Source organism: Callospermophilus lateralis, chromosome 1 (genome assembly GCF_048772815.1).
Source record: "Callospermophilus lateralis isolate mCalLat2 chromosome 1, mCalLat2.hap1, whole genome shotgun sequence".
Lineage (NCBI taxonomy): Eukaryota > Metazoa > Chordata > Mammalia > Rodentia > Sciuridae > Callospermophilus > Callospermophilus lateralis.
Window position 1 is genome coordinate 121,680,917 of NC_135305.1, and position 15,463 is coordinate 121,696,379.

Here is a 15,463-nt window from a genome sequence, read left to right on the forward strand (position 1 = left end):
ACCTCTTAATATATGAACACATACAGCCTGGGTTTCCTGGCTTTGTTTCCACAGGGCTATGTACCATCTTAGTGATGGGGAGAAACACATGCATTTATCCCACCCTGTGTGTAAGAAGTGCGTCTGGTCCTGAGGGATGTTATGGAAGACTGACCATGGGGCAAGTTGATGCTGCCTGTTTAATGGGCATAATATAAATCCATAAACCCAAAGATATAAAGGTAATTTTTCCTTTGTACTCCCCATAGCTTGAGGAATCCAATGTAAGGGCAAAAATTTGTTCCTTGAAAAAACTGATGATCTGAGGTGACCATTTCTGACAGAACTGTAGAACAATATCTGGGCATGGGCAGAGGACACCCTTGGGTATACCTAGAGCCTGAGCACCTATTGCTAAAATCCCCTGCCAGAAGTCCAAAAAACATTCCTGTGTTATAGCTTTCGATATAGAGCCCTAGGATTCAACCACAGACAGCTTCCTCCACCAAAGTCTGCTCCTGGCAGCCCAAAGATCCATCCTTCTCAACCATACCCATTCCTCTTTTGGTTGTCACAGTATTACCACCCATCCATTTGTCTAGTCCCTGACAAGGACAGTATGGATGTTCATTTTAATTCTCTTCATTTCAAACATCACTGAAGGGGGAGTGGTTGGCAGTGACCAACTTCCTTCCTGAGACAACCATACATCCATCCTTCCCACAGCTTCAACTTGAAAGATTCCTGGTGATGACAACAGGACACAGAAGGTGCAATTTCCAACCATTTAACTGTTGCTGCCTTTCACATACAGGCTAGAGTGAGTGAAAAGAAGGGCAATGTTCACACACAGTTGTTGACAAAGTAACCTACAATACCCCACAAAAGCTTGGCAACATGGAGTCTTGTTTTTATATAAGTCAAATACACAGCGATTTCCCATACTTTATACACAGGTGTCAGAATGAGGTATATAAAACATGTATACAGAGAAACCCTTTTATAGAAAAGTAGAAACCAGTAATGTTCTCTTCCCCAACATCATTAATACCAAGGGACTCCTGCGGGAGCTCCCCCTGAGGTCTAGGTGCCCTCAGCAAATGGCTCCAGGGAGCAGTCAGCTGAAGGAAATGGGCCCCATTCACCCACCTCTCCACACGGGGCAGTGGAAGGAAGCTCTGTGGCTAGGGAGGATTGCCAAGTCCTCCAAGTGTGACATCAGGGTTTGGAGGGCCTGCTGAGCAGGAGCACAGTGCAGTGGAAAAATGTTGTACTCGGGAAGTTCAGCTCTATTGGCCACAGAGTGGCCTTGAGCAAGTCACTTTCTCTCTGGGCCCATGTCTAAGAGACTTGGAGAATCTTAAAAGTCCTTTCCAATGTTCTATGATTGTTTTACAAGTTAGGGTTTGTGACCCTAACCCCACTGCTGCACAGGAAGGTGCTGGCCTGGAGACTACAAAGCTACCTGCAAACCAAAGTGCACTGCAGGGACAAGCCCTGAAGTGCTGTTACCTTGCCTCTGAGTTCAGTCAAAAGCAGCTCACCAGACCCCACTGTAAATAATTCCCACAAGTTAGCTAGCTACTCTCCTACCTGCACAAAATGAAGAGAGGTCACTGTTTACCCCAGAAGAGAGATGGTCTGGGGCCCCCCAGATCCACCTCTGCCTCTGGGGCCTAAGGCAGGAGCAGATCATTCTTTATCCTCTTCCTAAGTGGAATGTTTAGTGCAATTCTTCCCTTCCTTTCCTTACGAAACAGGAAGAGTCCCTGGGCCCAGACCTGGCCCATGGTTGTCAAGGCACATCACTGCCAGCAAGCTGGAGCACACCCAGCAGGCCCAGGCCAAGATCCTGTTCTCAGCCCAAAGTTCTGACTTTTGTACAAACTCACTTCCGGTTCTCAAAGGTCAGTAGGGAGTTCCATCCCAAATACTTAAATGCCTCCTCTTGACCTTCTTGGCCTGAACTATGAATAACAGTTTATGCCACTCAAGCTCATGGAGAACAAACAGAAAGGCAGAGGCTGATGCTGTCTTATATAGTTAAAGCACAGAGGAGCCTGGGGGAGCTCCCTATGCTCCCAGTCCAGTTTTAGGGGCACAGAAAATATGTGGAAGCCCTTGTCAGCAGCACCACTCTGGGAGCCATGCTACTGTCCCCATCCACAGGCAAAATCTTGCTCTAAGGGATGAAGAATGAGCACTGATAGGACTCTACTCAGTCTCCCCCACAGCCCTACCTGCTTCTATCATGAGGATTCACCCAAAAAAAAAAAAAAGTGGGGTTAGGTTTTAACCACAACACAAAATGTCGATCCTCCCAGCTGTAGGAGGGCGGGCTGTCCTGCACCAGTGTCTATATGTGTTCCTGCCCACTGGAGGGGCTCAGGCCCCAGGGGTGCCAGCCTGGCCCATGAGGGGAGTGCTGCCTTCTGGCAGATCAACAGGAGTCTGGCTGCTGTGGACCACAACGGTCTTCTCATCCACAATCTCACAGGTGGGGTTGGTGAAGGCAGACAAGGGCAGAGTGATTCGCTGCATCTCCCTCTCACACACTTTCTGCTCGTGCTGTTCTTTCAAGTCCTTCCCCCTGGCAAGAAAAGAAGGAAGTGATCAGGCTATGCCTACTTCATGATTTCACTCAATTAGATAGCATCCCCAAGGCCCAAACAAGAGCAGTCATTCACCCTGGCCACAAAAAAAAAAAAAAAAAAAAAAAAAAAAAAATCATTGGTTGAACCAGGCTAATGCTAACCTAGGTCTAAGACTACCTTAAACTCACCAAGAAGCTCCTGAACATCTGGATTTCTTCTTCCCCATCTGTAAAATGGGGGTAATAACAGTATGAGCCTCACAAAGTGGCAGGGGGTCCAGAGGAAATAATATAGAGGAAAGGGTCTTAAAAGCAAGATAATGTTTTGTTCTTTTGGTCCAGGGTTCCAACAGATTCAGAGAACTAACCCAGTTTCATCCCTTATCCTTAAAGTTGTCCATAAAATGGATCTGACCATCCTGCTAAGAGACAGAATTCTTGTCTTAAAAGTCCTGGAAGGCGTGAGCACAGGCTGTCAGTGGACCATTCCCAACCCATGCAAGGGACCAAAAGGGCTCTGAGGGATGTTCAGGTCAAAAAGAAACTAGAATGATTATCTGACCTCCCAGAGGTTTTTTTTTTTTTTTTTTAAAGAGAGAGTGAGAGAGGGGGGGAGAGAGAGAGTTTTTAATATTTATTTTTTATTTTTTTAGTTCTCGGCGGACACAACATCTTTGTTTGTATGTGGTGCTGAGGATCGAACCCGGGCCGCACGCACACCAGGCGAGCGCGCTACCGCTTGAGCCACATCCCCAGCCCCCAGAGTTTTTATATATCTTTGAATTTTCATGGTGCTCAGTGACAGTCAGGCCATGGTATTGCCATTTAACTCATGGGGAGTGCTCACTCCAAGCTAAGCACTTTATATATACTATCTTTCTTTATTCTCAGCTCAACCCTAAAAGTTAGATCTTATTCACTTTATAGATAATTAAATGGCCCAGAGAAGTTAAAGAACACTCCAAAAATGTAGAATCTGTGGACTAGAGCTTTGCTTCCTCATCTGTCTCAAACCATCATAATTAACATGAAATCATTTGAAAATACTAAAACTGATGTAAAAATTCACAGGATATTATGATTTGCCCTGAATATGACTTGACTGAGAATCTGTGGGCTCTGACTGCTCAGAGAAATTCTGACCTGATCAAGGTCATCCCCTAAGAAACAAACCCTGTTTTCTGACTGCACATATAGGGCCCTTAGCACTGTATTTGGCCACACTCCAGTGCTGACCACAGGGCTTGGTGAATGCCCAGCACACTGCCCACCAGAACCAAGACCCAGGACCCAAGTTGGCATCCTTGTCCAAAGCCAGCAACTTGGGCTCAGTCATCAGAGGAAATCCTCTGAGAAGGAGCCTTGAAATAAATGGCTGATGGTTGACATGGTAAAATAACACAGGAACTTGTTGCAGATTTCCTCAGGGACATGGCCATGATCAAATGGATTAACTATCCACCTTGATGTGAAGTGTAATGGAACAGCCAGAGACTGGATAATAATATTGCCAGGGAGGGGTTGGAGGAAGAAGAGCTTGCACAGTTGCCTAACAACTGTCTATAAATCATCCATTTCTCTTTACTTTTGTTCTAATATCGGCTAAGCCAAGCTACATGACACTTGGCAAAACAGCCTCTCTGAGCTTTGCTTCTTCATCTGTCTCAAACCAACATAATTAACATGAAATCATTTGAAAATACTAAAACTGATGTAAAAACTCAGGATTTTATGATTTGCCCTGAATATGACTTGACTCACCAAGCAATGTTATCTTAACTTGGTTTCCCAAGAAAACTCTCCCACTGACCAGCCAAGGCATGTATTGTTTATGTGACCTCAATAATCCCCTCCTCTCTGGGCCTTAATTTTGTCATCGGTAAAATAAGGAGTTGGATTTGATAATCTCCAGGGACCCTGACACTCTAGGCTCCCTCACATGAAATATGCTCTGATTCCCTGTCATTGTAAGGTCATAGGAAGCAGATTTGTGAGCTCCTCCTGAGTCACCCAGGGTGGCTGGGGGTGACCATGTATCTGCGTGTGCAAGCCAAGGCTACTGCCCCGTTCTTCTCATTAGCCTTGTACTGAACACCATCAACTTCCACAACAGAAAGTCTCCCAGAACACCCAAAGGGAAAATAGAGGGACACTATTTATGAGAAGATGGTTATCTGGACCAAGTGCTCCCCCCATTCATGTCCTAAAATTCAGTGGACATTTCATCAGTTATGGGCTGCCACCACACAGAAGGAAATACCTACCTCCATAATAAAACAAAAAGCCACATTCTTCAAGCCTGCCCATGTAGGAAGAAATACGGATTTTTATTTCCTGGGGCCATATCAAAATAGAGAATGAACCTAGGAGCTAGGAGCACTTTGCCACTGAGCTATACCCCCAGTCCTTTTAATTTTTGAGACACAATCTAGCTAAATTGCTGAGGCTAGCCTCAAACTTTGAATCTTCCTGCCTCAGCCTCCTGAGTCACTGGGATTACAGGTGTGTGTCATTGCACCCAGCACAGTAGGGAAAAATTTGGAAGGTCTGGGTTTAATTTCAGTAAGGAAGCCCCCAAGCCTGTAGAAAACCAAAAGGCAATTTACAAAAAGAAATGAGCTAGGCATGATCGCACACTCCTGTAATCCCAGCTACTCAGAGGATGAAAAGGGAGGCTCACCAGTTCAAGGCCAAGCTGGGCAACATAGCCATAACCATCACCCCCCCACCAAAAAAAAAGCCTGTAATCCTAGCAATTGTGGAGGCTGAGGCAGGAGGATAGCAAATTCAAGGCCAGCCTCAGCAATTTAATGAGAACTGTCTCAAAATAAAAAACAAGAAGGGCTGGGGATATAGCTCAGTGGTAGAGCACCCCGGGGTTCAATCTCTAGTTTTCAGAAAGCACACACAAACAAACCAAATGGATTATTGCAAGTATATTTTTCCAAGGTCTAAATTTCAAAATCTAAGGGGCTGGAAGAAGAAGGAAAGCCAGGAACTCCTAAATTCCCAAATACCTAACAAGATACCAAGAAATGACCTTTCCATCATCCAGGATGAGAAGAGCTGCCTATGCACTTACTGGATGCCACACACTTTATATATGCACCATCTTTTAACTTCCAACCTTGAAAGATAATGTTATCCCCGTTTTCTAGATTAATAAACTGAGGCTTTGGAGTCTGACTCCAGAGAGCCCTGCTTCTCAACTCCCTCCTTTACCAAGCATATGGCTGTGAGCTGCTGCTGTCAGGCGGTATCATACACAAATCATCAGGGGACAAAAAAAAAAAAAAAAAAAATCAATTTGTGTTAATGAGGCAGAGCTGAACTGGAAGAGCAACCAAGGATAAAGGAAGCAGATGCTAGGACTAGTCTGGATTAGTCTCATACATTTAGAAGCCTTGGAAGCACACCCGACCCCACGTACCTGCTGTAAATGCTGCTTATGAGTTCTGGTGATGGAGTGGCTACCTCTAGCTCCCTTGGGAGACCAGAGAAATGCCACCAGACCTGCTGCACTAACCATTAGGAAGCCCAGCCCCCTCTCACTTGGTAGGGATGGGGGACAGGCAGGCTGTTGTCTGGCAGCCAAGAAAGAACAAAAGGCTTATTCACTGACTCAGCTCCTCTCCCAAGGGGATGGAGTGGTGTTGGCTTACTGTTTTTCCCTCCCCTTTTTATCAGAAAATAAGAGCTCCCTTTGGAGCTAATACAGACACTACACTTGGAGCAGGGACAGGGAGCTGCCCAGTAGGAGACTGGCCATCTGAACCTTCTAGCCTAGACGACCAAGACAAAGACTCAGCCAGGCTGAGTTCCTATCAACCCCCACCTGCAGCCTTTCTTCCCCAGAGAGGAAGCCTGGTGCCTGGCCACCCTTTCCAGCTAGCGGAAAGCTCCATCCCATTAGCAAAGCCCCATGGCCTTTGGCAGAGTTCAAGGCTTGCAGTAATTACCAACTGCTCCAGAATTGATGGCAAGCTGGGCTGCCCAGAGAGAGCAGGTGTGGATGAAGCTTCTGCTTGCCTTTCCCAGGATTATGGAAGCACCACAGACCTCCTTCAGGCAAAGCAGGTTTCTTCAATTATTGCTGTGAACTGCTGCTATTTATTTCCCAATCAGAAGCAATGCTACACCACCCCGGTGCTCAAGGTAACTATAGGTTATGAACACCAACTATACTCCCAAACTACACTAATTCCATCCCACAACAATCATATTAGTATTGTTTATGATCTCTGTTTAGGGATGTGAAGGCAAATGCAGCAAGGTTAAATCATCTGTTCAAGTTAACAGCAGAAATGGGATTTGAACAAGCACTGCCTATAGCCACCATCAGACTGTACTGTCATTTTAGGTAATATTAGAGGAGAGAGGATCATTATATCTAATTCCTTGCCCCATTTTACAGATTAGTAAACTGAAGCCTAGAGATGGTAAATAACTTGTCTAATATCACATTCAGAATTGGAGGGAGTTCCAGAACTAGATCTTGTTTCTTTTGACTTCTAAACCCAGCTGTTTTCTGGAAAGTCTCTCCTTTTCCTACTGCCCTTTGCAATTCAAAGCAAATTTATATGAAGCTACTAGGCTTTGATGGACTTTTTGGAAATACTAATAATCTTTAGGCATACGTTAATGGTTATATAGCTTAGAAATGGTACTTAACTATTCTAGGTCTCAACTTTTTGCTGTAAAACAGTGTAATAGTGCTTCTAAGGTGGTCTTGAGGCTTAGACAAGATAATCAGTGAAGAATATACAGTAGGGCCTTTGTTATTAAGAAAGCAAGAAGTGGGGGGGGGGGGTCTGGGGTTGTGGCTCAGCAGTGGAGCGCTCGCCTAGCACCTGCGAGGCCCTGGGTTCGATCCTCAGCACCACATAAAAATAAATAAAATAAAGGTATTGTGTCCAACCAACTACAACTAAAAAATAAATAAATATTTTTTTTAAAAAAAGAAAGAAAGCATGAAGGGCTGGGGATATAGCTCGGTTGGTAGAGTGCTTGCCTTGGGTTCAATCCCCAGCAGCACCACAAAAAAAGAAAGTAAGAAAGAAAAAGAAAAAGTAAGAAAGCTTAAAACAGCCAGGCATAGTGGTGCACATCTGTAATCCTAGCAATTTGGGAGGTTAAGGCAGGAGAATCACAAGTTCAAGACCAGCTTCAGCATCTTAGCAAGACCATAAGCCCGTCTCAAAATATAAAAAGGGCTGAGGATGTAGCTCAGAGGTAAAGTTCCTTTGAGTGCAAGTCCCCTCCAAAAAAAAAACAAACAAAAAGCATGAAATAGGTTTGGGATGTAGCTCAGTGGTAGAATGCCTGCCTTGCATGTGTGAAGCCATGGATTTGATCCCTAGCAAACACACACGCACACAAAAAAGCAGGGGGAGAAAAGCAGAAAATAAATGTTGCCTGCCATTGTGATTATTATCTGATTGGTATACTACTACTTATGTGTAATACTTAATGATAATCGTGGGAACAGAGGGGGATGTATCCCTATTTAATAGACAGTATATCAAGGTTCAGACGTCACCTGCACCAACAGTCAACCAACATCTCTTTCCAGGACACTCCATTTTCTCTCACTTGGGGAGAGATGAAAGCTGAGAGCTTGTTTCTAGCCCACACGTGATTTCCTGTTGTACAATCTGTTCTCAGAGCATATTTGCTAAGGAAAGGAGTGGTCTGGTGGTTAGTGACGAGAAATCTGGTGACTTGGTACCTTCCCCCTCAGTTTATAAGAAAGTAAATTCTAAGCCACAAGGCAGTCCCATGACAGCCTAAAAGAACAAATCTAGGAGGGAAAAGAAAAAGCTGGTAACCTCATTGGACACCAGAACTGAGCCTGGAATTAAGGACATTTAGTTAGTTCAAAACCCAAAAGGCCTGGAAACTGTCACAGACTGGAAGAGAGCCAAATGCTATCCAGTAGTGAAGGACGGAGGAAATATTTCAAGAGTTAAATTCAGCTAACATGATTTAGGTCTGATTATGAATTTTAAGGGCAGGGTCACTAACTCATTTCCTCTAACTTTCTGAAATGAACAAGTAGGTGTCTCTGAACCTGCCATGTCAACCATCCCACTATGGACTACAACCTCAATCTGGGAGTCAGGATGCCCCCTCAGGTCAATACTTCCCCTCTCTGGACCTCTGCTTCCTGAAACACAGAAAATCAGAGAAGGAACAGGGCTTGTAGAATAGCAGTCAAGTACCCATATTTTATAGAAAAGAAAAATAGTTATTGTTTACTGACCATTTACTATGTACCATTCACTAAACTAAGTAGTCAAATGCCTTAGCCCCACAGCAGGGCTCTGGAGTAGAAAACAGAAGCAAAAGCAACTGCCCAGTCACACAGATAACTTTTTTTCTTTTTTTGGTGGCACTGGGAATTGAATCTAGGGATGCCTTACCTCTAGCTACATCCCATCTTATATATATATATATATATATATATATATATATATTTTTTTTTTTTTTTTTTTTTTTTTTTTTGTATTGGGTATTGAACCCACAGGCACTTAACCACCCCAGCCCTTTTTTTATTTTTCGAGACAGGGTCTCACTAAGTTGCTTAGTACCTTGCTAAGTTGCTGTGGCTGGCTTTCAACTTGCAATCCTCCTGCATCAGCCTCCCAAGTTGCTGGGATTACAGGCATGTGCCATCACACCTGGCACCATCTTTTTATATTTTTTATTTTCAGACAGGGTCTCATTAAGTTGCTGAGGCTGGCCTTGAACTTGCAATCCTCCTGCCTCAGCCTCCCAAGTCACTGAGACTGCAGGCATGTGCCACTCCTCCACTGCCCCCATCTCACATAGATAGCTATTAGTGGAAGGGCAAGACTTCCCTCCATCAAATGCTAGGTGTGAAACCTCAGGCAAGGTACCTATTCTCTCTCGCATCAATTTCCTCATCTGTGAACTGGAGATAATAACAGCATTTACCTCCTAAGAGTGACTGTGAGAAGTGAATTAAAGCAGTGTTTGAAACAGTTGAGCAGATGGTAAGTGTTTGCTACCACTGTGATTATTACCCAACACTTCCCCTTTTCATCTGTAAAATGATGAGGTTGATTGTAACACCTCTAAGGACAGCTAAGATTTATATAATGCTGAGTGAATCCACTGGCGCTAGGGCCTCAGACACGGCTCTCAACACTAGAAAATGTGGGCCACTTGTCACTTCCCTATCAGGGAGACTCCTCAAACCCTCTGGAAATATCACAGACCCTAGAGGCTGGAAGTCAAATCCCCTGATTTTGCTCAAGAACAGCAAATAATTTTCCAGAGTCATCCAGTGCTATAAAAATGATTAGGACTCTTCTCATCACGGACCATTGATTTTTCAGAGCCTTTCACACCACCTCAGGAGACTTTTTTTTTTTTTTTTGAGAGAGAGAGAGAGAATTTTAATATTTATTTTTTTTAGTTTTCTCCAGACACAACATCTTTGTTTGTATGTGGTGCTGAGGATCGAACCCAGGCCGCACGTATGCCAGGCGAGTGCGCTACTGCTTGAGCCACATCCCCAGCCCAAATCTCAGGAGACTTTAAAAATTAGCATTCCTTTTCCTGATGCCCTAGTATGAGCTTCTAGGTAGCCCCTTTTACTTTCTCATACATTGTGAGAAGCAGCAAACAGACTCTTTCCAACTCACTTTTTCCTTCCTACCCTAAAGGATAAATTAAATTAAAGGATAAATTTAAAAATTTCTAAAAATCTGCAAAAACAGGGCTGGGATCCATTTCTAGTTGCAGAATTTTATAATTCACAAAAAGAATTAAGCCTCCAGGTCCCTGTATTGAGTATCCAGCCTGATTTCTGTAGCACCTCTCACTTCTATGCCAGGTGTTTGGGTTAGACAACAAAGAATCTGCTATCAAAAGAGCAGGATTTAAAGCCAGGTCCTGCCACTCCCAGACAATGTGACATTCATTTCACATCTCTGACAAAGACTTCCTAATCTGTAAAATGAGGAACAAGAAACTCTATTTCACAATGCTTTGGGCTAAGGAGTAAAGGCACCAAAGGAAAGGGTTTTTCAAGATGACCTGGTAAACTAAAACACATCTCTACATCTTGAACTGGTCTTCCTTCATTCAACACCTTGATTCATTTTGGGTAAGAAAGCCAAAGAAGTTTGGTTTGATTTTGTGTCCCTTCACCCCTTTCTTCCCAAGAGAACTCCAAAGTAGCTACTAACCTCTTGTAGGTGTAGCCCAAGACGATGCCAGCTCCAATGGCAATGATGATCACCATCATGGTAATGCCCAGCACATAGCCTGCCAAGGACACGATACAAGGTCCTATTAGCCACATTCCAGAAAAATCAGCAAATGGCATCTCAATGAATTCCAACCATGGCAGTTGGATGGGGAAGCCATACCCAGAGTTCCCAGGTCCTTTTTCTCCTTTGAGTTCATCCGGACCCGCTGGCTGATCCCAATAACTGGCTGCACAGCTGCTGCCTCACTCCGAGCAGGCAGGGCATTGGCAGGAGGGAATGCCTGTACCTCATCTTCACCTGGCACTTCAGATGTCTCAGGCTCTGTTGTGGAATCTGGGGGTGCTTGGGAAGTGGCCTCTGAAAGTGAGGTGGGAAATAGCTCTCATCAGAGACTCCCCTGAGTGAATTCCGCAGTGAATCTGGGAAAGACCCAGCTCAGTTGCCATCCTCTCCAGGGATTCCCCCCACCTCCACTCCAAGAGGTAATCCATTACTCCTCCAAGAAGCTCATATTTATTGAGCACACACCTTGTGCAAAACCCTGTGATAAAATGCTTTACTTTGATTATCCCATTAAATCTAGAGAACTCTCTTGCTGCCTCAGGAGCAACAAGACTGCTTTCCTGGAGTCTTAGAAACTGGGATTCAAGCCGAGTGTGGCGGCACACGCCTGTAATCCCAGCAATTCCGGAGGTTGAGGCAGGAAGATCGCAAGTTCGAGGCCAGCCTCAGCAATTTGGCAAGGCCCTACGCAATTTAGCAAGACCCTGTCTCAAAATAAAATGGGCTGGGGGTGAGTTCAGTAGTAGAGCGTCCCTGGGTTCAGTCCCCAGTTCGAAAAAAGAAAGAAAGAAACTAATTCAAATCTGAACCCACATTGCCTTTAGTATGTGACTGAACTACTCTTCGGTTCATCTCTCTCAAATAAATAGCTTCTTCTCAGGGAGGATGTGAGCAGTGTGCCCAGCACAACGCATACTCTCCTCAGTAAACATACTAGCAGGGGAACACCAAGAGCCACCCCTCGCGGCTCTCAGAAGGACAGGGCTCGCCTCCCACTGTTGTTTACGAGGGCTCGCAGAGGATGAGCTCACGCCGAACGGTGGCTACTGCCAATAGGCTTTGAGCCCCGCGGCCTGGAGACAGCCCTGACCAATCAAGACCGCGCAGGGGCGGAGCGGGAGCGGTCGCGTCGTGCGACCGCACGTGCGCAGCGGGTGTAACCACAGCTCAGCTTCATCCGAGTGCGCCGGGATTCCAGGGTCCCGGGTTGCAGTGCGGGTACCTGGGCAGCGCACATCCTCGCAAGGCCGCTTCTCAGGGGCTCCGGTCTCGCCGCTGACATAGCACCAGGGTCCCCTCGGATCCCGATCTGGGTTCCGACAGTAGTTGTGGTTGCCGGATCCTGAAGGGGGAGAGAAGGCACCATGGGCTGGCGCCAGGATCGCGGCCACCGCCCACCAGTCCCGGTCCCCCACCCACGGCGGACACTCACCCAAGTCCGGGGCTGACTTAAGGCGGCCCTGCGCGTCCAGCCAGTTGAGACAACGGAGGCCTGGTGCAGGCGAGGGCTGGTCCTCCCGGTACAGGTGGCCGTTGTCCCAGAAGCAGCCTGGGAGGAAGAGGAAACCCCCAGACCCTGAAAGGGGCAGCCCACGGAAAGAAGGCTCTGGGCGTGGCAGGCAGGGGAGCCAAGGCCCACCCCGGCGGTGCCCATGTGAGATGGAGGTGCTTTGGCCCTTCTGTATCTTCCTCTTATCGCGTGGAAAACCCCGATGGATTTGAAGGGTTGTAGTGAGACCCGAAGTGAAGGGAGAGCGCGCTCAAATAAAGCCCATAGCCGGTGCCTATCCCTCTCTTCTTTTTTTTTTTTTTTTTTTTTTTTTTTGTTTGTTTGTTTTTTGTTTTGGTTTTGGTAAATGGAAAGCTCTGCAGAGCAAGGGGTTGTTACTTTTGAACTTGTGGCCTCTCCGTGGAAGGAGGAGTCCTGGCTTAGGGTCTCTGAGGAGATGGCAGGAGTTTGGGGTCAGTTGTCTGCCAGACCTGAAAATCATGCCTGTGTTGGAGTGTCCACGTTACATAAACTCTAGTGTTCCTTCCTCCACGGATAAGGCCACCTTCTGCCAGTTCAAACAGGCAACACTCCCTCCCAAGAGAATTCTGCAAAAACCTTGATTCAGTCAGGCAAAAGATTCAGGAGAGCCTCAAACGGTGGGAACCTGCCTCATCGCTGCCCTGGATGTGACTCCCAAACTCCCACTCCCCTCAGCTGGAGAGCTACAGGAGGAAGCTAGGAAAGAAGGGCCAGTGTGCTGGACACATCATGCAAATGGCTTAAAAAGAGCAGAACTTAAGGAGTAGGGGGATGAACTTCCAGACTCCTTCCACTCCTGGGTAAGGAAAGGGAAAGAGAAAGTCACTTGTCTTTGTTCTTAATGATAAAGATGGAGCTGCAAGTCCCTGGCAAGAAAAGGAAGGGGGGGGGGCTTTCATAGGACAGCAAAAATCAGCTAAAAGCTTCCTTTCCTGTCATCTTGGCCATGTTTGAGAAATGGGGGTTTACCCATTCCACCTCATTAAGTCACTACAGAAAGGAAATATTGTAATCTCACCTCCAGATCCATGGGCTGCTGCTAGGAGTATGTTGCTGAGAAGGAATGTTTGTATCCAGACCGACAGCATCCTCGCCTCCTCCATTCTGCAGGTGATTGAACTACCAGTGTCCGACTGGGGTCCCTTGGCAGCGGTTTTGCCTCCCAGTTTCAGCCTTGCAGTCAGACCTGCCCTTGTTATGCTCTTCTGGTAAACAGCCTCTCTTTAGAACTGGGAGCTTCCCAGCTAGCTTGCTGCAGCGAGGTGTTTTTCAGCTGAAAGGCGCCCCCTGGGTCCTAAGCCTCCTATGCCATGCAAGATCACTAACCCTGAGCCAGGAGAGGAACTCAGCCAAGTGAAGAAAGGAAGAGAGGTTCAGGTTATGTTTAGCATCAGATCATTTTGAGACCTGCATGGCTGCATCCCCAGGGCTTTTCATCTCTTCTATTTCTATTTGTGTGAGTACAGAACGAATAATTCTGTCAGGAGACATCATGGCGGGGGTGTGGATTAGAAGCACTAAAGCATAGAACAGTTTAGGGAGGGAATACTAGCTATACAACCAGAATTCAAGACCATATTAGGGGTCAAAAATGAGAGTATCAGGGAAGACATGACTTTTTACCAGTTTTTGAAAAAAGACCATTGCATTTATACATGTTTATGAACACAGACACTTTAACATTTAAACAATGTAACTTCGCCAGAGTCACATGAATAATATTCCTTTGATTACATTTGAGATTTGGGCTGTCCGTATATAGTAGGGATATAGAAGGGGTATCTTCAGTTGAAAATGTTGTGCAAACATTGGAAAATTTGCTCAGTTATATTGTGATAGTCTTCCCTTTCCTGCAGAGGAAGTTGAGTGACATCTTTGTTCCCCCACCACAACCCTGTGGGAAATCCATTTGCAGTGATTTATATCTACCACCAAACTTCATCACATCCATATGACTTAGGCCTTTTGGAGTTAGGTAAAAGAGTCCTCTTCCTGTTTGGCTCACAGTTGAAATTCCCAGGCAGCCTCAGTAAACTGAGAGATAGAGCAGAGTGATTTGCCAAGACTACCTTGTGACTTCAGGCAAATCCCAAAATAGAAAGGGAAGACTCTTTCAATCTTGCAAGAAGTAATTTATGGAGGAGAAAAAGAACTTTACTAAGTTTTAAAAGTTGTTATTAAGATAAAAAGCTAGAAGAAGGGCCGGGGTTGTGGCTCAACAGTAGAGCACTCACCTAGCATGTGCAAGGCCCTGGGTTCAATTCTCAGCACCACATAAAAATAAATAAATAAAATAAAGATATTGTGCCCAACTACAACTAAAAAATATTTTTTTTTAAAAAAAGATAGCTAGTGTGAATCACAAGTAATCTCAAGTGAATTTGAGTTCACTTTAATCAGATTTCAGACATGAAAGGATAGATGCATTTAGTTTACTCTTCAAAGCCATTTGCTGACAGTTTTAGATTCCTTCAATCATCTAATAGTATTGCTTTGTTTTTGCAATCATTCTATGACCTCACACAAGCTTCTGATCCTGTGTTCTACTCGGTCTACACTGGCACTTACGCCACAAAAATCTGTAAATTCATTCACACATACACACATATGCCAAAATTTTAGAATTTAACAATTCTAACATAGGTGTCTTTTCAGCACTTTTATTAATTTTACAAACATTTGTGAGAACGCACTGTATGCTACATAGAGTTCTAATTACTGGGACTGTATCTATAAAGAAAACATTTGAGGGGCTGAGGTTGTAGCTCAGTATCAGCGCTTGCCTAGCATGTGTGAGGCACTAGGTTCAATTCTCAGCACTGCATATAAATAAATGAATAAAATAAAGGTCCATCAACATCTTAAAAAATATTCTTTTTTTAAAGATATTTTTTAGTTGTTGATGGATCTTTATTTTTTAATATTTGTATAGTGCTGAGAATCGAACCCAGTGCCTCATGTATGCTAGGCTTTACCACTGAGCCACAACCCCAGCCCCTTAAAAAATATTCTTAAAAAAAGAAAGAAAAATATTTGAGGGCTGGGTTGTGGTTCAGT

The 15,463-nt window shown here is 45.0% G+C and overlaps 1 protein-coding gene across 2 annotated transcripts; it reads right to left on the reverse strand.

Annotated features, from left to right (window-relative positions):
• Positions 1 to 750: 750 nt before the first annotated feature.
• Pik3ip1 (phosphoinositide-3-kinase interacting protein 1) lies at positions 751 to 13,638 on the reverse strand. 2 transcript variants are annotated; one of them, XM_076865585.1, is made up of 7 exons: positions 13,425 to 13,638; positions 12,308 to 12,424; positions 12,098 to 12,217; positions 10,972 to 11,169; positions 10,789 to 10,867; positions 2,762 to 2,799; positions 2,472 to 2,569 (listed from the first exon to the last, which is right to left on the reverse strand). In XM_076865585.1, the coding sequence occupies exons 1-7, from the start codon at positions 13,507 to 13,509 to the stop codon at positions 2,556 to 2,558; spliced, it is 651 nt and encodes a 216-aa protein (XP_076721700.1). In that variant the 5' UTR covers positions 13,510 to 13,638; the 3' UTR covers positions 2,472 to 2,555. The 2 variants fall into 2 exon arrangements, with proteins under 2 accessions (XP_076721692.1, XP_076721700.1); XM_076865577.2 differs by lacking the exon at positions 2,762 to 2,799 and having other exon boundaries at positions 751 to 2,569.
• Positions 13,639 to 15,463: the final 1,825 nt, after the last annotated feature.

Coding starts and splice junctions, on each gene's coding strand:
- Pik3ip1 (XM_076865577.2), bottom strand. CDS start 13,509: ATGGAGGAGGCGAGGATGCTGTCGGTCTGGATACAAACATTCCTTCTC. Junction 12,218..12,307: donor TAAGTCAGCCCCGGACTTGG/GTGAGTGTCCGC, acceptor CTCCCCCTTCAG/GATCCGGCAACCACAACTAC. Junction 2,570..10,788: donor TTGGGCTACACCTACAAGAG/GTTAGTAGCTAC, acceptor TTTTCTTGCCAG/GGGGAAGGACTTGAAAGAAC.